The sequence below is a fragment of the Juglans microcarpa x Juglans regia genome, chromosome 7D (genome assembly GCF_004785595.1).
Source record: "Juglans microcarpa x Juglans regia isolate MS1-56 chromosome 7D, Jm3101_v1.0, whole genome shotgun sequence".
Lineage (NCBI taxonomy): Eukaryota > Viridiplantae > Streptophyta > Magnoliopsida > Fagales > Juglandaceae > Juglans > Juglans microcarpa x Juglans regia.
The window spans coordinates 8,076,807-8,100,185 of record NC_054606.1 but is presented as its reverse complement, the minus strand read 5'-3'; the positions used below and the strand labels follow the sequence as shown (position 1 = coordinate 8,100,185).

General features: G+C 37.6%; 1 protein-coding gene across 1 annotated transcript; it reads left to right on the top strand.

Annotated features, from left to right (window-relative positions):
- Positions 1 to 14,601: 14,601 nt before the first annotated feature.
- On the top strand, positions 14,602 to 16,037 carry LOC121239138 (transcription factor PCL1-like). Its single transcript, XM_041136282.1, has one exon. The coding sequence runs from the start codon at positions 14,815 to 14,817 to the stop codon at positions 15,802 to 15,804; it is 990 nt and encodes a 329-aa protein (XP_040992216.1). The 5' UTR covers positions 14,602 to 14,814; the 3' UTR covers positions 15,805 to 16,037.
- Positions 16,038 to 23,379: the final 7,342 nt, after the last annotated feature.

Below are 23,379 nucleotides of genomic sequence, written 5' to 3'. Positions count from 1 at the left end.
ATGTGATATATGATAGATTGAAGCTTTTAATTTTTTGTTTTTGAAAGATAAACCCTATCATGTTAAACTAGTTACATAATAAGCGTTAGATTTATATAGAAATTTTAGGATGTCAAATTTAGAAATTTATGTGATTTGATGTGATACGTTAAATATACTTTATAATTTGATGTATCACATAGTCAATAAGTCATGTTGATTTATATATTTTTTAAATATATGTATAAACCAATAATCTATTTAATATTATTACCCAATTATCCAACCAATTTCAGCGAGCATCAACTAAACACAAAGGATTGACTTTGTTTTCACAGAAAATGGTGTTACTGTCTATTTTCACACGAAATGCAATGCAAAATCAGTAGAAACTAAAAGTAGATATTCTGGCAAATGCTTTGTTTGAAAAGTCCAGTCATATTTAGATTGATGTTATAAAATGATTAGCCATAGGCTCACAGCTATTATCAGAGTTGCTTGGAATCATGATAACATCTAAAAACTTGTATCTTGCAAGATGAGAGAGACCATAGCATTTCACATGTTTATAGAGAGAACTGATAGGCTTATAGAATGATTTTATAAAAATAGATGTACATACTGACGTAAGTTGACGTGAGACATTAAACTAATTTTACAATAAAAATAACTTTACAATATCAAATTTTATATCAAGTCATGCCAGTTTATAAATTTACTTTAAAATTTCTATGTAGATCACGTATTTATCTCTAACAATCATTCCCTTAGGTTAGTGATGTCATGTACTTCCATAAATGACTACATAATTAACAAAACCATTATTAATAACATAAAAAGAGTTATCAAATAAACCATGTCCTGAATAAAAACATAACCAAAGTTTTCAAACAACCAAATTGAAAAAATTGTTATCATAATATAAAATCAACTAATGTGCCTGGGACTAAGTTTCATCAGAATGCTCCATCTAAGCATGACCCACTCGCTTGTCCTCATTTTCTTTCATACCTAGGTGGTTAAAAATATAAAACAAAATTAAAACGAGTAGAAAACTCAGTAAGAAACCCATCACAACATAAACATAATAAATGTAAGGTTTTTCCAAAAATGTTTTAATGCATAATAGAATTATAAATTATGACTGTTCATATATATGCTTATGACATGCATGACTTAGAAATATATGTTTGTATCTTAAATTATCTAACTGGCTAACACACATTAATCACGTGTGCAAGGTTGTGTATCGGTTCCACATCTTATGGCCATAAGGGGAACCACTGATCGTATCATAACATACTGTGGTGGACCAAGCTTAAATCTATGGCTTGCACATCCACCCATGAGTGCATTGGTGCCATGCATTACTATGTTCATGTTATCAATCTTAATCTTGCACTTTATCATAAGAAGGCTTACATGTCTTATGCGACGTGAGATGCATGATATACGTAATAGCATAATTGGCTATAATAACAAAACTAAAAATAAATATGATTGTGTGTTATGATGGATGGTATGCTTGCATATTTCATGTCATACTTGATACATAAAAATTGGCTTCCAAATAATTGACTTTAATAATTAATCTATCTAACCTAGCTAATGTGTGTTAATCCTAATTTTATGATCAAACTACTTACTTTGTAACGATAATTCTGAAATCTCACCTCATAGCTCATCACCTAAACAAACTAACGTTCGTCACTAAATTTTCTAGAAAAACATGTCATAATATTCTATTTAATTAAATACATACCATAGAAATAATTTAATAATTATTTTGTTTTATACAAAACTAATATATGCTAATATTAAATAAATGTCCTTAACATATCTTCATTTTCAAATTATAACTAAGTAGAATAATTATATTTTATACATAATTTTCAAAATAAGCACTAGGAAATTCGGTTTATTAATATAGACTTAATCATATTTAAAGTGTTTAATATAAAAATTAAACTCTTATGATTTACTACTAGGTAAAGATTTATACTTAAAAATATGGATTAACCCTAAAAGTTCTATTTGTATAAATTATGAGACTTAAAACAAAGCCTGCAATAGAGTAAGCCCAACGTAAAATCAAGCCCAACGTAAAGCAAGTCCAAAGTAATATCAAACGAACGTAAAAGTAATAGGGGATGGGTAACGGGGCCCTGTCACCCGTCCTGGGGCAGACAAGGGCCCTTGTCTGTTAATGGGCATCATGTGATCATCCACCTGCACGTTATGAAGAAGTGGGAACGGGACCTAAGATATCTCCGTAAGTCTGGAGAGCGCGCGCGCACGTACACACATGGTTTATAATGAAACGACTCCGTTTTGGTATTCCCAAAGCGTCATCATTGTATTACAGGATTAATATATTAATACAAAACCCTAACTATAAATATCACACACACACACACACACGCACACGCACACACTCTCTCTCTCTCTCTCTCTCCCTCCTCTCATTTCTCTTCTTCCCACTTAAGAGTACTCTCAATGGATTAGTTAAAGCTAAAGTACATTTTTGATAAATGTAAGATGAATTTAGTTTTTGGCTATTCCATTCACATAAGTCTCCATATTGAAATAATCATTTTTTCATTATATGACAATAAAATAATATAAGATGAATTTGACTTTGGCTATTCACATCAAATCTCCACATTGGATTATCCATTTATTCATTATATAGTAATGAGTTATTAATAATTTCAAAAATATTTTAATTTTTTTAATTATGAATTTATTTTATTTTATCATATTTTACTATTCATAATATTATATATTAATTAGTAATCATATTCTAATTATATTTTTTCAATTGTCATTTAAAAGGGAGAGAGAAATAATTGATATAAAATGTATTTGATGTATGAATAGTTACTTTCAAATTTGGAAATTATTTTGGAAGTGACTGTAGCTAAATTCCAATTATTTAGAATTTAGCTAATCCATTATGATGCCATTTTATGTTCTAATAGCTAAATCCTCAATGGATTTAGCTTTTAGCTAATCCATTGAGGATGATTAGCCGCCGTCCTCCCTTTCCCTCTCTTCTATTCTCTTGTCCCCTAGTCTTTTCTCTTCCGTCTGTTAGGCTTTCACGCTTCAATGCCAATGGCCACCATCATCGACTTGTCTCTCATTTCTCTTATTCTCCCTATTCCCTTCTCCTCCTCCTTCTCTAAGCTGGCAAAGAACTTCTCTACTTTGTTGTGGGTAATGGTTGGCGGCTGTGAGTTTTATTTTCTCTATTGTTCTTCGTTTTCATGGCCCGTGGGTCATCTTTTGTTAGAAACCCACTATTGGTGGCTGTGACCATGGGTGACACCGTGACGGGTCTTCGAGTTTTATGGCCCATGATCGTGACCATGGGCCATGCAGATCTCTGAAGATTTGTGCATAGGTCAGTATCACCCATGACTGCAATCATGGCTCGTGGGTCTGTGCACAAATTTGAATTTGGTTTTTGTTTGAATTTGTAAAATATTGAGATCTGTATCTTAGCTTTGTGCGATTTTGTTAGGATTTTCTGTAAAAGATATGGTGTTTGGAAGCCAGACAAGATGGCCAGACAGACTGGGGGCAAATCCACCCTTCGACATCCAGACGGGGGCACCTGCCCACGAGGGGCAGGGACTAGGTCAGGGGGCCCATGTGGGCCGGGGGCTGCCCTCGTTCGAGGGTGCGGGTAACATGCCTAAAAAATAAGCCTAAAATTCATTCTACCATGGCTCACAAACTAAAGGCAGTAACGTAATTAAGCCCTCAAAGTATACATGTTTTATACTATATAGAAGCTTCACAATATCTTTATATGTGAACGAACGAGTAATTGAGCAATAGAGGGACATTTGAGACTCACTGAGAGAGAAATGAAGAACGTGTGACAAATCTGGGAGCTAAGTCAAGGAGGTCGGTGAAAAGGTGATATTCGATTCTTCTGGGACACGGTGGAGGAAATGATATGGTGACGTTAGACTGAGAAATCAATGGGAAAAAGGATGTGTGAGATCGGGTATGGCTTACCAGAATCGTGCAAAAATGATGGGAGACATTATGCAGCAGTTTTTGGGCTGTCCAACGACTTCCGACTCCTTCTGTAGTGGTCAACGACAGAGCACAAGAAACCCATGTAAAATAAGTCATTTTCAGTAGAGAAAAATGATTGAGGAACGAAATAGGGTCAACGCTTGTCATGTAAGGAGGGGGAACTTACTGTCAATATCATTTGTGGTTGTTTCAGCGATGATTTATGGCATGGCTGGAAGTTTGGTGGGTGTCTTGGTTCATGAGTGTTTGGCTCTATTTCAGTAGTTTTCGATGCTCACGACGTCGGCTTGCAAAGCCGAGCTTCTCGTTTGTTGCTTGGGCTGGTTGATGATGGGAAGAATTGGTGGTTTGGTTACAGTGATTCGTGGTGATTTGTGTGTGTGTCACAGGTGACAAGGGTTTGAACAAGTCCCAGAAGTGAAATGGGTGAGGTCGAAGTTTTCGGGATAGAAGGAACAAGGGCTTAGAACTCTGGACATGAGCTTTGAAGTATTATGGATGGGATGAGGAAGACTGTGCCAGAAGATTTATAAGTGGGCCAGGCTAATATAGAACTAGTGCTTATTTTTAATAGTAGTAATATAGTCAAGTGAAGGCGTTTATTATTGGCCGTCATTTAGGGACCATGTTATCACAGGTGGTAATAGTAATTTCTTAAGTTTGTTATTGATGCCCTTTATATGAGAAATGTAACTGCTACACATACTATGCATAATGATAAGAATTTTCCTAAATTTTCTTCTCTCTAATTTTCTGGAGGTCCTCCCCTCGAAGTGAGGTTTATCAATTCTTGTTAGTTAATTGTTACAAAGTGGTATCCAAAACCTTTGATCCTTCTTATGGTTGAAGGAACAAGAGTTAATCAATTACAAGAATGATTAAATTCCTTGAAGAAAGCAAATGAGTCACAGTTTCAGACTGTGGAAACATAAATGATGGCCTTAAAGCGTCAAACAGAGGCTGTTGCCCAGCAGGTGGCTGCTTTCATAGTGGAATTGCAGAAAAAAAATAGTCATTTGCAGATGGAAGGAACCTCGTTTGTAGATTTACAACATCCAGATCAGGCATTAGTACCAATGAGAGAGGTCCCCGCAACTCGATTTTCCTGTGTTTAATGGCGAAAACTCGGATGGATGGCTTTACAAGATAAACACTTCTTTATTTTCCATAACACTTTCCTTCATCACAGGCTACGTCTAGCCTCTTTCCACATGGAGGGTAAGGCCCTCACATAGTTCCAGGACCTGGAGGAGTCAGGTTCCATCATTGACTGAGATTCCTTTGTTCAGGCCTTAGTCATTCGTTTCGGGCGAAATTGCTATGATGACCCAATGGAGGCTATCACTAGACTCACACAAAAGGGCTCTGTTGAGGAATATAAAACACAGTTTGAACTCTTATCTAATAGTTTGAGAGGGCTATCTGAGTAGTATAAGCTCAGCTGCTTTCTCAGTAGCCTAATGAATGATATTCGACTTCCAGTCAGAATGTTCAACCCTCATAATCTTTTGACAGCTTATAGTTTGGCTAAGATCTAGGAGGAACATATGACAATTAACAAAAAAAGCACCAAGTGGCATTATACACCTTTACCAGAACTAGGAATTCTAAAACCATCATAAAAACCCCTTGATTACTCCAAAAATCCCACCAAACACTTTTTACCAATCCAGAAAATTAACCACAACTAAATGAAAGAGAGGTGAGAGAAGGCCTCTGTTATTACTGTGAGTGTAAATGGACTCAGGGCCACAAATGTCAAAAGCCAAAACTTTATTTAATTGATGAAATTTATGATACCCAGAGAAGGGGGCTAATTCATAAGTGCCTCCAGAGTTGGAGAAAAGGACTGTGGAAGAAACTCAAGAAAGCTTGGTACTGGATCTAGGTGTCCTTAAGGACAACCCAGAGATTTCACTCCATGCTATCGTGGGGTCTTTTAATCCAACAGTAGCATAATTTTCTTAGTACCAATGAGAGAGGCATTAGTACCAATGAGAGAGGTCCCCGCGACTTGATTTTCCAGTGTTTAATGGCAAAAATTCGGATGGATGGTTTTATAAGGTAAACACTTCTTTATTTTCCATAACACTCTCCCTCATCACAGGCTACATCTAGCCTTTTTCCACATGGAGGGTAAGGCCCTCACTTGGCTCCAGGACCTGGAGGAGTCAGCTTCCATCATTAACTGGGATTCCTTTGTTCAGGCCTTACTCATTCGTTTTGGGCCAAATTGCTATGATGACCCAATGGAAGCTATCACTAGACTCACACAAAAGGGCTCTGTTAAGGAATATAAAACACAGTTTGAACTCTTATCTAATAGTTTGAGAAGGCTATCTGAGTAGTATAAGCTCAGCTGCTTTCTTAGTGGTCTAAGGAATGATATTCGACTTCCAGAACTAGGAATTCTAAAACCACCATATAAACCACTTGATTACCCCAGAAACCCCACCAAACACTTTTTACCAATTTAGAAAATCAATCACAACTAAATGAAAGAGAGGTGAGAGAATGCCTCTGTTATTACTGTGAGTCTAAATGGAATCAGGGTCACAAATGTCAAAAGCCAAAACTTTATTTAATTTAAGAAATTTATGATACCCGGAGAAGGGGGCTGATGCATAAGTGCCTCCAGAGTTGGAGAAAGGGACTGTGCAGGAAACTCAAGAAGGCTTGGTACTGGATCTAGGTGTCCTTATAGACAACCCAAAGATTTCACTCCATGCTATCATGGGGTTTGTTAATTCAACAGTAACATAATTTTGTTAGTACCATTGAGAGAGGCATTAGTACCAATGAGAGAGGTCCCCGCGACTCGATTTTCCAGTGTTTAATGGTGAAAACTCAGATGGATGGTTTTACAAGGTAAACACTTCTTTATTTTCCATAACACTCTCCCTCATCACAGGCTACATCTAGCCTCTTTCCACGTGAAAGGTAAGGCCCTCACCTGGTTCTAGGACCTGGAGGAGTCGGGTTCCATCATTGACTGGGATTCCTTTGTTCAGGCCTTACTCATTCGTTTTGGGCCAAATTACTATGATGACCCAATGGAGGCTATCACTAGACTCACACAAAAGGGCTCCGTTGAGGAATATAAAACACAGTTTGAACTCTTATCTAATAGTTTGAGATGGCTATCTGAGTAGTATAAGCTCAGCTGCTTTCTCAGTGTCCTAAGGGATGACATTCAACTTCCAGTCAGAATGTTCAACCCTTATAATCTTTTGACAGGTTACAGTTTGGCTAAGATCTAGGAGGAACATATGACAATTAACAAAAAGAGCACCAAGTGGCATTATACACCTTCACCAGGACTAGGAATTCTAAAACCACCATATAAACCCCCTGATTACCCCAGAAACCGCACCAAACACTTTTTACCAATCCAAAAAATCAACCACAACTAAATGAAAGAGAGGTGAGAGAAGGCCTCTGTTATTACTGTGAGTCTAAATGGACTGAGGGCCACAAATGTCAAAAGCCAAAACTTTATTTAATTGAAGAAATTTATGATACCCGGAGAAGGGGCTGATGCATAAGTTCCTCCAGAGTTGGAGAAATGGACTGTGGAGGAAACTCAAGAAGGCTTGGTACTGGATCTAGGTGTCCTTAAGGACAACCCAGAGATTTCATTCCATGCTATCGTGAGGTCTGTTAATCCAACAGTAGCATAATTTTGTTAGTATCAATGAGAGGTACCAATGAGAGAGGTCCCGTGACTCAATTTTCCTGTGTTTAATGGAAAAACTCGGATGGATGGCTTTACAAGGTAAACACTTCTTTATTTTCCATAACACTCTCCCTCATCACAGGCTACATCTAGCCTCCTTCCACATGGAGGGTAAGCCCCTTACTTGATTTCAGGACCTGGAGGAGTCAGGTTCCATCATTAACTGGGATTCCTTTGTTCAGGCCTTACTCATTCGTTTTGGGCCAAATTGCTATGATGACCCAATGGAGGCTATCACTAGACTCACACAAAAGGGCTCTGTTGAGGAATATAAAACACAGTTTGAACTCTTATCTAATAGTTTGAGAGGGCTATCTGAGTAGTATAAGCTCAGCTGCTTTCTCAGTGGCCTAAGGGATGACATTCGACTTCCAGTCAGAATCTTCAACACTCATAATCTTTTGACATCTTACAGTTTGGCTAAGATCCAAGAGGAACATCTGGCAATTAACAAAAAAAGCACCAAGTGGCATTATACACCTTCACCAGAACTAGGAATTTTAAAACCACCATATAAACCCCTTGATTACCCCAGAAACCCTACCAAACACTTTTTACCAATCCAGAAAATCAACCACAACCAAATGAAAGAGAGGTGAGAGAAGGCCTCTGTTATTACTGTGAATCTAAATGGACTCAGGGCCACAAATGTCAAAAGCCAAAACTTTATTTGATTGAAGAAATTTATGATACCCGGAGAAGGGGGCTGATGCATAAGTGCCTCCAGAGTTGGGGATAGGGACTGTGAAGGAAACTCAAGAAGGCTTGGTACTGGATTTAGGTGTCCTTAAGGACAACCCAGAGATTTCAGTCCATGCTATCATGGGGTTTGTTAATCCAAGAAGTTTGTGGGTCTAGGCTGCAATTGGTAGGGTGGAAGTGGTTGTATTGATAGACACGGGCATCACACATAATTTTTTGGATCCAGGGGTTTTGCACAAAATTGTGCTACTGTTGGCAACAGGTAAACTTTCTATAGCATATTTCAGCCAGGCCTTGAATTGAAGGGCTCTAGCCATGTCAACCTATGAAAAGGAGTTGCTTGCCCTAGTTTTAGTAGTTAAGATGTGGAGGCCCTATCTCTTAGGAGATAAATTTACTGTGAAAAATAACCATTAGAGTTTAAAATTTCTGTTTGATCAAAAGTTGGCACACCTATGCAACAAAGGTGGATGTCAAAACTTTTGGGTTATGACTTCCTTGTGGAGTACAAGCAAGGGAAGGACACCAACGTGGTATATGCATTTTCTAGGTGCCTGGAGGGAAAAGGAAATGAAGGAGATTACTCTCATTATGGTTTCTGTTAGTACTCTTGAGTTGCTAGAGGAACTTAAGCTGCTGTATACCTCATACCCAACCCTACAAGCCTTGCTGAAAAAGTGGAAGGAAGGGACTTTGGGTCCTCAGTATTCACTTAGGGGAGATTTGTTGTATTACAAACACAGGTTGTACGTGGCCCAAGACAAGACCTTTAAAATGAAGTTACTGAACTTGTTTCATAGCAGTCCAATAAGAGGGCATTCAGGCTTTGAGAAGACCTTCCACAGGGTTAGAAGAGAGTTCTATTGGCCCGGTCTAAGATTAGAAGTGAAGTAATTTATTCGTAGTTATGACACATGCCAGTGTGTCAAACCTGAGAATAGCCTTCCAAGGGGGTTACTACAGCCCCTAGCCATCCCTTCTAGATCTTGGACCAACATTATGATAGATTTTATTGAAGGACTTCCTACCTCCCAAGGACTCAATTACTTGTGGGTTGTAGTTGACCATTTAACCAAATTCAGCCACTTTATTCCCTTATCTCACCCATACACAGCCTCTACCCTAGCCCAAGAATTCATCAAACATGTTTTCAAACTGCACGGGATGCCTACTTTCGTCGTATCTAACAGAGATAAGTCATTCACAAGCAAATTTTGGGGAGAGCTGTTCAAATAGCAAGGGGTCCAATTGGCTTTCAGTTCAGCCTACCACCCTCAATTTGACAGTCAAACTGAGACTGTCAACAAAACCCTAGAAAACTACATTCGATGCTTCATGGGAGACAAATCCAGAGATTGACCTAGAGATTGGCCTTCTGGATCCCTTTAGCCAAATGGTGGTACAATACTACCAAACATTCATCTACCCAATTCACCCCTTTTAAAACCCTTTACGGCTACCCCCACCCGGTACGGCTACCCCCACCCGAAATTACTTAGCTTTCAACAAGGAGTTTCATTGGTAGATGCAGCGAATACTAGCCTGAGATCATGGGAGCAGATGCTTCAACTGTTAAAGCAAAACTTGCAAAAGGCTTAGGAGAGGATGAAACGTTATGCTGATTTGAAGCAAAAGGAGAGAACTTCCAGTATCGGGGATTGGGTTTACATGAGGTTACATCCTTACTGATAACAATCCGTGGTGCAGAGGAGGAATGTCAAGTTGTTCCCATGATTTTAAGACCCATACCAAGTCATAGAAAGGATTGGGGAGGTCGCATCCTGTTTGGGCTTCTAGAGTCAACCGAAATTCACCCCATGTTCCATGTTAGCTTGTTGAAGAGGAAGGTTGGGCATATGGTTCAATTGAGTCCAACGCTGCCTCCGGTGGACACCTTAGGGATTCTGAAACTCGAACCCAAAGCAATTTTAGACAGAAGGCTTAGGAAGAAAGGGTGTTTCTTTGTAGTAGAGGTGCTGGTTCGATGACAAACGCAAAGTGATGAAGATGCCACTTGAGAAGGGTTTCATTAGTTAAAAAACTCCTACCCACACCTTGTTGGCAATGTGTTTGAAACGAAGGGGGCTCTGTCACATGTGACAAGGGTGAAAGGGGTGAGGTCGAAGGCTTTGGGATATAGGGAACATGGGCTTAGAACTCTGGACAAGGGCTTTGAAGTATTATGATGGGATGAGGAAGACTGGGCCGGGAGATTTATAAGTGGGCCAGGCTAATATAGAACTAGTGCTTATTTCTAATAGTAGTAATATAGTCAAGTGAAGGTGTTTATTATTGGATGTCATTTTGAGACCATGTTATCATAGGTGACAATAGTAATTTCTTAAGTTTGTTACTGATACTCTTTATATGGAAAATGTAATTGATGTACATACTATGCATAATGATAAGAATTTTTCTAAATCTTCTTCTTCTATCTAATTTTCTGGAGGTCCTCCCCTCGAAGTGAGGTGTATCAATTCTTGTTAGTTAATTGTTACAATGTGAGAGAAGAATGCTACGGAATTGTGACGAGAAGGTGACGAGAAGAATCCTACTCAAGTACTAATTGGATGATAGTAATTTTTCTTTAATCGTTCCACTTAATAGTATTTAGTGATTTTACACAATCTCCATAAAAATATCAAAACATTTTATAATTGATAGTTCCCTTTAACTATAATACTATGCAGACAAAACTTATGAAACTTCATTTTCTTCTTGTGCGTTGTTTTCCGTCTTGTTTTTCTCTCCGGTTGTTGTTTTGGAGCGAAAACAAGCTAAAAAACAAACAACTAGACAAGGACACTTTTCCCAATTAAGCACTCCTCATTTTGGGTCGTGTACTTCTAGCTTGCTTTTAAGTCTTGTCACGATCTTTGTCGGCAATTTTTAGCATAATAATTCTCACATTTTTTGAAAAAGAAAATACTTTACAATAATTTCATAAATTAATACAGGTTGATGTAATTTATTGGATTATAAAATTATTTTTATTATAAAATTGATCTAATTATAAATTAAATAAATTCACGTCAATTTATAAATATTTTTTTTTTGTATAATGTCTTTGAGATTGCAACACTCCTCTTTGAAAAAAATTGAAAAACTAATTTCCCGCAAATATTTGATATTATATCTATGTCTTAAATTTTTAATTATTCAATTTTAATGGAAGATTAGGAAGTAAGATTAATTTTTTCTGGAGTTTGTTTTTGAAACTTGATTTACAACAAATGGATTTTTCACCTTCCATTAAAAATAAATGAACAAAATCCAAAGATTATAGGAAAAAAAATCTATTTTGTTTTCACCAAAGCTAAACATATTCACTAATTTTCAGTAGAAACTGTTATTAATGTTTTAACAATTAACCCTCCTCCTCCTCCTCTTAAACCCGTTTAAATTTAAAATAAAAGGGATGGAGTCTACGGATTATAAATAATTAATGAACTTAACATAAAGAATAATCCAAAACTCACTTTCCGGATATACCTATATCATCAATCAAATAGCTATAAGTCATCCACTTGGCAAGCATCTATCTAAAGACAAAAATTCCTGAAAACTTAACAAACAGGAATATTTCACCAAAAATCTTGTATGAACTACAAATAAACCAACTTCTTTCGTATGTCATATCTTCTCGATGTGTTATTAAGAATATTTATTAAGTGTTATGCTACATACTATCACTTTTATGTATTTTTTACGCATTCTACTAATATTATTGGCCAAAACAATTATTTTGTATTAAAAAAAATGACGCAGCTAATCACATTATTGGAGTGCGTAAAAAGTACACAAAAGTTACTGCACATAGAGTATTTGATTTATTAATGAGATTATCAATGTTCTCCGATCCTTCAAAATAGACTTATTTTAGTGATTCTCTTCTTGATTTGTAAGGATATGTTTGAATAGTGAGTTGAGATGAATTGAGATAAAAGTTGAAAGTTGAATAAAAGTTAAATTTTTTATTATATTTTATGTAAAAATTTGAAAAAATTGTAATGATTAAGTGAGATGAGTTAAGTTGATGTGATTTTTTTAATCCAAACCATGCCTAAGTAAAGCTCTACGATAATCCAACCATTCACTAGTTAATGGTTTGAGAAAAATATCATCATATTCAAAAATTGAATCCTATAATAATGTTAAATATTAACATATCATAGGTCTATTTGAAGTTGGGATATATCATATCTTGACCATTGAAATTATCTAGTCCGATTTAGATATAATAAGTGTTTCATCTCATCTAATCATTACAATTTTCTTAAATTTTCACACAAAATATAATAAAGAAAAATTCTAAACACAAGCGATTTTGCGCAATCGTCAGGTATGAGACCCACAAAATGAAAACTCATTTATTCTTTCTGCCCTTGGCAGCATTTGAAGCCTTGACTTCTTCACCCCACAGATTTTCTTAGCCCTGTTCTTCCTCTCCTTTAGCTGCTTCCTTGACTTTTCTACCTTGATATCAAGTCCATTCCTGCTGAGCGTGTATTTGGGTTCATATTTTTTTGCATTCTCAACAGAATCATAAATCAACCAAAACCAGTTGATTTTCCATTTCCAAAACAAAGATCGAGTTTGGTTCTCTTCTTTCTACTACCTGTGATTTTCTTCTTGGACGATACTTGAAGATATGTTGGTTTAAGTTTCTCTAGTTTTGTGATTTCTTTTCCAGAAGCTTGCTTTTCTTTTTCCTCTATGGATTGGAATCACTTGCCTTAGGAGCTTCTGGGAACAGGTGCATATAGGCCTAAAAAATCAAAGGCAGCTTACTGATCTTTGTCATTTTTTTTCCCACTAAAAAGCTTGGCGAGATTGGGCATTACCTTCTTTTTCTTCTTAATAGTGAATGAATTAATATGTCGTGCTCTTGGCAAGGCAGACTTTTGAACTGCTGGTGAGTCTGAATTTCGAGCTACTAGTGAAGCAGACATTCGTGACTTAGCTCGCCTGGATGGAGTTAAGGACTCAAGTTGCCATTAATTCTTAAAGATTTTCTATGAGATGCAAGTTGAAAGTTTTAGCTCTCAGGGTCCTTCTGTGGAGGGTTGGGACGCGATAAATCTCTAGTTTTTGCGGGTTTTCTTAAATTTGATGATATGTGTTTGCTTCGAAGTCCGACGAATTCTATACATTTGGGAATTGTTTCTTGAAGATTTTGAGGCCGAACCAGTAAAAATTAAAGAGTTCTATGACCTCCTCTGGGTCCATTGATGGCGACTATGAAGGAAAAAAGATAATGATTTTTATAATTTGTGTACAATGAGAACTTTTGTAAATGCATATATATTTAGAAAATTATACTTGAAAGTGAATTCACCAAATACTGAGGGGAGACAGAAATAGGGAAATAAGGACGATACACAGTCTCTTCTTCTTTCGTTATTATTATTATTTTTTAAAATTAAAACTGACTTCCATGTCAGCTTCATCCGCAAGATCGATGTGCCAAGGTTTATGTATCTAGAAGGACTCTATAATAAGTAATACAAATTTTTTAAATTTTAAAATAATAATAATATTAAAAAATAATATTATAATAATATTTTATACCATTTATAACTTCAATAAAAACTCATGTCATTTAACTGTACAAATCGAATCGAAATCACTCAATTTTATCACCGAAAAGGTTCTGCCGTCACAAAAAGTCCACGTTTTCATTGTCCAGCTGTCAACCAACTCTCTCTCCTCCAATTGGTCCACCGCCTTTAAAAAAATAAAAAAGCCTTGCCTTTTGAACTTTTCCCTAAATATATATTATATATAATCATAATCACATACAAACGAGACTATACCAACATCTCCGTATGAAATTACCTAAAAACCTCAAAAAAGCGTACGCTTTTTACCCACGTGGCCACTCTCAGCAAATCACACTACCTTAGCCGTTTCCCATTGTAGTAATTCCGTGATACGGATCCAGCACACTCGCTTTCACTCGCCGTGGCGGCACTCCGTCGGTATGTTGGACAGGTGTGGGAAATAAACAGCGAGTATTGAAAGGAACATGAGAAGCCGAGTGGGCGTAGGTGGTGTGCTTAGTGGGATAGATATTTAGAGGATCAAAAATATCGGGCTAAGTCTTCCACGTCGGCACTCGTGGTGGACCGAACTTCGAATCGGGATATTGCACTTTTTCGCTTCCTAAACACTTTTTTCTTTCATCCAAACGCACTCTCTCGAATCTTACCAAATATCTCTTTCCCCTCTTCTTCGTCTTCTTCTTCTTAGATCCCGATAACGGAGCCGAAGTTCGCAATTGCTTGAGACATGCCCCCCTGAAACATGCTACAGATTACTGTGATTTTGTGTCTAGCTAAGTGATGGGTAAGGAGGTCAAGATGACCGACTGCCATGGAGCCGGTGGAGATGACGACCGAGTGGCCGAGTGGGAAGCGGGTTTGCCCTGCGCCGACGATCTCACTCCTTTGTCTCAGGCTTTGATCCCTCCGGAGCTTGCCTCGGCGTTTAGTATCTCGCCCGGACCCTACCGTACCGTCGTCGACGTCAACCGGGCCTCGCAGACTACACTCTCTACTCTTCGCGGGCAGCACTCCGCCAAGGGGTTTCCGACCGGTCCGACCGGCGATAACTTCAACGAGGGACGAGGCAGTGACCCTATGGCCGTTGAGGAAGCGGATGAGATTGCGGATCGGGATGGGTCCGGATCCGGATCCGGTTCCGGTTCGGGACTGCGGAAATCTCGGAGGATCGATTGTGCGGAACTGGAAGCCGATTCGGTTCTACGTACCGAGAACGCAAGCGACGACCCCTCCTCCGCCGGCCGGACCTCGAAACGGGCCCGTTTGGTGTGGACCCCGCAGCTTCACAAGCGGTTCGTGGATGTGGTGGCCCATCTCGGGATCAAGAGCGCGGTTCCGAAGACGATCATGCAGCTTATGAACGTGGAGGGTTTGACCCGCGAGAACGTCGCGAGCCATTTGCAGAAGTACCGCCTTTACCTTAAGAGAATGCAGGGATTGTCGAGCGAGGGCCTCTCCTCCTCGTCGGACCACCAGCTCTTCGCGTCAACGCCGGTGCCGCCGCAAAGTCTGAACGAGGCCGCCGTCGGGAGCTCTCACGTGCACGGAAATGGCCACGTTCCTATGCCGATTCCGATGTCGTACCCGCCGCCACAGATGATGCCAATGCCCGTTCTCGGCGTAGGACACATGGGTATGCCTGTGGGGAATCATGGGTTCGAGTGGCACAATCCGTACAATATGTTGCAGCAGAGGGATTGGTCGGGAAACAATAATCACAACTACGGCTCGATGGTATCGTACCCTCATGTTGCGCCTAATGATAAATGAACCCCCAAAAAAAGAAAAGAAAAGGGAGGTGAGGTTCTTTATCTCTATTAAACTTATTATTTGCTGTTTTATTTTCTTTCCTTTTTTTGAAGAAAATTATTTATTGTGAGCTTATGCTATTGGATTATGATAACGGACTTCGGATCTTACTCAGTAAATTGGAATTGTGTCTGGGTGAAACAATACTAGAAAGTTTCTATGAATAGCATATATGAATGTGCTGCGTTTGAGTATGCTACTTGGTTTTACTAAAATATTACTTTCCTGGTTTGATATAAGATTCATTTTCTTTATTTCTCTCTCTTTTCTCCCTTTTGGTCTTACCATATTGGACAAATAGCAATTGAGATTTTGCATGTTGATGGGAAGAAAGTAAGGCTGAATACCTTCCAAATCGTTGGGTCTGCACATGTCAGTTTCCATTGACTAGTCTTTGTTTTGCTGCAGTAGCTTCTCTTTTGTTCTTCTATTTTTTGGAAATAAATGTTCCTATCATGGAGGTTATGTGTGACACTCGTGCATATTTTTTTTTTGTACCTTTTTATTTTTATTTTTTATTTTATGTTGGGGAACCTCTCCAAGACATGGCCCTTCGGACCCACCAGTAAACCCCGGTCCTGTGCAGCACACTCTCAGAAGTTTTCCTACATGGAATTAGTTAAATCGCTGGCTTTTCACTGGGGGTGTGGCTCCAAAGGATTGTTTGCACCTATGAGGTATTGAACCTTGGACCTTGAAGGGAGTGATACCCCAAAACCAGATGTTTTTTGTACCTTGGAATAACTTGTTGTCAAGGCCATATACATATAGTGATATAGCCACGTTCTGGGGTTCCTTAACACTTGCTAAGATTTATCATATATGACTTAGTTTACGGTTACAATATGTTTTTGTGTATAAGAAGTTGACCAAGTTGGCGAGAGCTAAACTCTTTCAGCTCAACCGAGGTTGCTTCTTAGTAGCCTTGAATTTCACAGACATAAGGGGATGTTCTTAGGAATTATACGGTGACATTTCCCCGTGTACTTGGACTATGCCTACTTTCTACCATCAATAAAATTATTATTTACCGATATAAAAAAAAGGAATTATATGGAGACACTCTGAATCTATGCTCCTATAGAAATTGGAATTTCGAATTTTATCAAAACCAGGCCAAGTAAAATTTTCTTGCAGTATATAAAGCTATTTTCAGTTTTCTGATAGTGGTACAGGGTTCATGGTGGTCTATTATTTTAAGTCTATCTACTTGACAGAAATTCACAAAGTACATTCTTAACTACTTGTCTGTCTAAATGATACATGTTATCATCTCAAGTATTAATTGAATGTATTACCCACCTTATTTTTTTGGTGAAAAGCTAAAACAAATAATAATTAAAAACAACTTGGCAAAAGTGAATCAGGCTGTTGGTCCTCTGGGGTTTTTGACACTTGCTCTTCATTTATTGCATGTGATATGGTTTTCAGTTTCGTCTGCTTAAGACTTTCAGAGTGTTCATAGTATGTTTTTGTGTAGATTCAGAACTTCAGCAATTTGGTTGAAGTGAAACTCTTGCAACTCAACTTATAAGGTTGCTTCATTGGTTGTCTTGAACCTCACAGATGTGGGAGGTGGTGTTCTTAGGGTATATATTGGAGACATTCTGAATCCATACTCCTAGATGACTTGGACCTTCACATGAAGCAGGCCAAGTAACAGACTTTCACTCAGTACACATAGCTATTTTTTCTGGAAGCGGCAGGGGGTTCATTGTATTTATGTTGAGCATATCTAATTGATGCCAAGTCATAAAGTATGTTTGTTACGTTTATGATGCTAGATTCAGTATACATAGCTGGGTTCATTGTGGATCTGAACAAACGTTTGGTTCCTGGTTTTGTACTTAAATCCTGGCAATCTATTTCCATGGACATCACATTCTTGTGCTTTGTAAGAGGCACATTCAGACAGTTTGCAATATGAGATTGGGTGGGAATGCCGGGTTTGAGACATAATGGCTAAAATGCCCCCACCCATTTTCCATAATTCTGGCCACTGGTGATCTTCACTGCTGACTGTCCGTCCGGAACTATCTGCAGGCCGTCATATTAACCACCATTTTGAAACACCCTTTCCTTTGGCCAGAGTCTCTGGCACAGGGCATTTTTGAAAACTTAGATAAAACTTGTATCATTTCTGGGAATGTTTTAGTTCCGCTAGATGTGGAAGCTTTACATTCCTGGGAACTCAACATTGCAACCCAAAAGTGGAAATTCCACATTCCGAAGCATGTTATTGCGAAAACACAGGAGTCCAAGAATGTGGGCTTTCATGGGAATACTGGATTTCTTAAACCAGATGGCATCTTAGGGCCCTTTGTTTGCAATTATGTGGTCTTGAGGCTATTTTGAATTCATTACATTTAGGCTTTGTTTGGATTTTCAACTACTCTCAACTCATCTCAACTCATCATTACAACTTTTTCAAATTTCAATACAAAATATAATAAACAATTCAACTTTTTCAAATTTCAAAATAATAATAATATTAAAAAATAATATTTCAATAATATTTTATTATCTCAATTCAACTCACTTCAACATCCAAACACACTCTTAGTTTATATCTTTTATTAGGAGTTCTTTCTAGTGAGCCAAGGAGCTGTGGGAAAGTTTGCTTGCAGAATGATTGAATGTAATGCACACATTATTTAACCAGTCACCACTTAGTGTGTATTTCTACGTTTGTAGAGTGCTTCAAATTCTCTTCACTTTATTGTATCATTGTGTGCATTAGTCTAATCTCAATCAGATCTGTTCTACTTCTCCCCATGTAATTTTTACTGGTCTATGTGACCTTTTAGCTTAAACAAGCATTTACATTATCCTTTTGGTCATTTTAGGAACATAGCCTTTGTAAGAGAATTATTACTTTTGACCAGAGTCTTTGGTGGTTGGAAATGGTCTTGGTGTTTGCTTTTGGCATGATGTTTGGTGTGGTACAAGGGCTCTTAAGTATGTGTTTCGGTCTCTTTACCAAATTTCTAGTGATAAAGAGGTTGTGGTGGCTGATTTGTTGGTATGTTCTAATGGTTCTTTTCATTGGAATGTCAGTTTTTTTTAGAGCAGCTCATGATTGGAAACTTGGAATGTTTCCTGACTCTTTTTGATTCCTTGTATGCTATGTCATTCGGTATTGTGACGGAGGATATGATGACTTGGATTCATGTTGGGAGTAATAGGTTCTCGGTGCATTCCTATTACAAGGCTCTGTCGGGATTCTCTAATGACCATTGTTTTCCTTGGAAGGCTATTTGGAAGTGTAAGGTCCCTTGGGAGATTGCTTACTACTGATAATTTGAGGAAACGCGGTTTCATCATTATGAATTTGTGTTTCTTGTGTAAGAAAAATGGAAAATTTGTAGATCATCTTTTGTTACATTGTGTGGTGGCTCGGTTCTTGTGGAATGATATCTTTAACCGGATTGGTGTGGGATGGATTATGCTCGGAAGTGTTGAGGATATTCTTAGGTGTTGGAAAGGTATTAGGGGAAATGCTCACATTGTTGCTGTGTAGAAAATGATTTCCCTTTGCATTATGTGGTGTTTGTGGATGGAGAGAAATTATAGGTGTTTTGAAGATTAGGAGCGTCCCTTGGATGAGCAGAAGAGATTCTTTTACATTACTTTATTTTCTTAGGCTTCGGTTATTAGTTGTAATGAGGACAACTTTCACATTTTGTTTGTATACCTCACCAGTGCTTAATGGTACTTAGGCATTTTCTGTGTACATGGTCTACACCTATTTCTATCTATAAAGTTTTACTTTTACTTGTAAAAAAAGAGTGATTAGGTGAAATATAGTTTTAGTAAACCCAAATCTTTCATGGGGTGGTGGTCATTGGAGAAGAGCTTATGTTTTTATATGTTGTAACTACTCTCCAGGGGTTGGCTTAAGCGGTAAAGGGGCTTAAGCGGTAAAGGCATTGGTCTTGGTAGTATGCTCTATTGAGGTCTAAGATTCGAATCCTATTGGATGCAAACAATTCCTAGGGGCCATCGGATTAGGGGATTTTTTTCCTTGAATTATCCAAAGTGAATTTGCGGGAAACTCATTGTTGAGGACTTGTGCACCCCCGGGATTAGTCCGGAGGATGCTGTTCCCAGACACCCAATGCCAATAAAAAAATGTTTTTATTTGCTGTCACTGTTTGTAGTAGTACAAAATTCTATGCGTGTGAACCATAGATATGTCGGAATATTTTTTAGTTAAGAGGATGATATTCTAATTTTATTAAAAACCCTTTCTTGTGCCTGAAGAATACCTTGTTAAAAAAAACTTTGGGGTTATTAGGGGTGTAACCGGTCCGGTCCTGTCTGGTTTTGGACAAAATCTAGGACTGAACCGGTATGTATCGGTTTTGTATTTTCCAAAACCGATTACGCATCGGTTACCCTCCTAAACCGGTACTTCCGGTTTTCTGATTTTTTTAAAATGTAAGTTTCACAATTTGTCATTAAAAATTTGTTTACAAAAAAAAAAAAAAAACTAATTTAAAAAAACTGTTTTATACTTTTATTAATATATTAGACTATATAATAGTATTAATATTAGACTATTGGTATAAATAAGTTATATATTAGTATTAGTTATAAACTTTTAATGATTTAGTATTAACATTTTATGTAATAATTTATAAATTATAATAAGAAATTATTTCATATATGAATATATATAAAAATTTCACATAAAAATTTATAATTATACATAATATATAAAACTTATATATATTAATATATATATATATATAATATTTTGTATAAAATTTATATATACAATAATACAAATATTATTTTTTATATATATTTTTTATCAACCGGTCTAGTCCGATCCGAAAAATCCTAAAACCGGAACCGGACCGGAACCGGCCGGTTTTCACATTCTAAAAACAGGTCCCGGACCGAACCGGAGGTTTTCCGGTTTGGATTTACACCCCTAGGGGTTATAATAAACCCCAAAACAAGCTTTTATGAAAATTAAATTGACTATTGTTTTACTTATAAAAAAATAAAAATGAAAACTAAACTCTTTTTTTTTGTTTTTTTGATAAGAAATGGCTTTCTCTATATTGCATCAAGGATTACAAGAGATTTTATCAACCCAAATAACATGGGTAATAGACTCAGGTACAGAATCCCCCACACAATCAAATCATCCACATTCTATGCCATTCTAGCTAACTTATGAGCAGCACAGTTACCTAACCGATTAACATGTTGACATAAACAAACATCGAAAAGAGACATCAATCTTTTAACTTCTGAGGTCAAATTTCCTAAACATGCTGCAGTTTGTAGTGCCTCTTGTTGCAGACTGTTCACTACTATCTTGCAGTCTGATTCTACCATTAACTTTGTGATCCCAGATTGGAGACATAGCTGAAGACCCCTTAGTATTGCTACTTGCTCGATAGTTTCTGATTGAGATTGTGGTTCACGGGTCAATGGCTTACTCTAATCATATCCCCCTGTGGGTGGATACAACTAGGTCTCAAATTCGAAGGAAAGGCCACAAACCCTTCAGGTTTGAGTCAATGTGGATAGGTGAGGAAGGTTGCTCCAGGATCATTAAAGATTCATGGAGGGATAGGAGTGCGGGGGGGCTTAAATTCCTTGTTGCAATGGTCTCAAACTGTGGGAGAGAAACTGCAGAAGTGGAACAAATTAAGTTTTGATAATGTCCAAGTTCAGCTTACTAAGGCTGAAAAAAGATTAAAGCTATTGCAAAAGAATGATCTTACTGGTGTGGATATTCAAGAAAACAAGCATGCCAGGAAAGAAGTGAACAAATGGATAGGGAGGGAAAAGGAAATGTGGCATCAAAGATCAAAGGCAATGTGGATTTAGGCTGAGGATCAACTGGGGATCAACTGGGGATCAAAACTCAATGTATTTTCACTCTAAAGCATCACACAAGAAGAATAAGAACACCATAAAGTGACTGCAAGATGACCAAGATAATTGGAAAGAAGGAAACGATACGGAAGATCTGGTGGTGAACTATTTCAAACAATTGTTCTCTAGTTCAGTGGAGAGGGACCATATGGAGTCTGTTGCTCAGGTGGGTTCCACAATGACCATTCAAATGAATGAAGAGCTGACCAAACCATATTTTGCATCAGAAGTCAATATTGCTCTAGCCCAAATGCACCCAACAAAGGCCCCTAGCCTTGATGGTATGCCCCTTATCTTCTATCAAAAATATTGGAATACAATAGGTTCTTCTATGACCCAGGCAGTGTTAAGGCACTAAATTCTGGTGTCTTTCCAAAAGGTTTAAACCATACCTTTATATGTCTTATTCCAAAAAAGCACAACCCATCTAGAGTAACTGAATTTCGATCCATTAGCTTGTGTAATGTTCTCTACAAGGTTATTTCTAAGGTGATAGCCAACAGATTGAAGCTTTTTCTACCTTTGTTAATTTCTGAATCACAATCAGCTTTTGTGCTAGGTAGATTAATTACAGATAATGTATTAGTGGCTTATGAGATTATTCATTTTCTAAGACACAAAATAGGGGGGAAGAAAGGCTATATGTCCATTAAACTAGACATGAGTAAAGCTTATGTCCGAGTTGAGTGAGATTTTTTGAAAAGGGTTATGTTTCAAATGGGGTTTGAAGCTAGGTGGATCAACTTGGTTATGCGTTGTGTTTCCTCAATCTCCTTTTCGGTTTTATTGAATGGAGTTCCAAAAGGGTGTTTTAGTCCAACTAGAGGGTTGAGACAAGATAACATCCCCTCTTTCATCTCGAAGTACTGCTCCAATCCCTGCTTTTTTCTTATCAAAAAAATAAAGCCCCATCAATATTAAGTTTCAGGAAACCCGCTGGAGGAGGACCCCAACAGCAATTATGACCATTCTGGTTTGTGCTTTTCTGTTGAGAGAGAAAAACATAACTACTTTGGACAGAAATAGCATAATCAACAACTTGTTTAGTAGGTAAAATGACCGCATCATGTAGTTTTTTATTTCTCCTGAACCAAAAACTCCAAGCTATCAGGAAAAAATTCTGCAGTTCTTCTGTTGTACAAGTATTGTGCACATGTTGGATTAAATCAATGAAATAAAGAGGTTTTGGGATATCAAATAGACCAGCAAGTGACCTTTCCAAAGCTCAACTAACTGAGGGCAGAAAACAATGGCATGGCCTAAGTCTTCAACCTGTTCAGAACACATGCTGCATTTTGGATCAAGATCAACATGTTTCTTGAGTAGGTTTGAGCAAGTTGGCGAGCAATCTTTGCATAGTTTCCACGCAAAAATCCTAACTTTCAATGGCACCTTCATTTGCCAAATTGCTCTCCATAGGCTGTTCAGCTTACTACTGTTAGAACTCTGCCCTTCTGAATCATTAATGACCCTTTGTAGCAGTTTGTAGGCACTTTGGACACTGTATTCCCCACTTCTCTCTTCAGTCCACATCCACCTATCTTCATTTCCCATTGGACAGATAACTATTCTCAAAATTTTCTCTGTTAATATTGGATTGAAGAGAGCTCGTACTTTTTGAGTATCCCACCATCTATT

Excerpts from the sequence above, each read along its gene's own strand:
- LOC121239138 (XM_041136282.1), top strand. The coding sequence starts at position 14,815 with ATGGGTAAGGAGGTCAAGATGACCGACTGCCATGGAGCCGGTGGAGAT.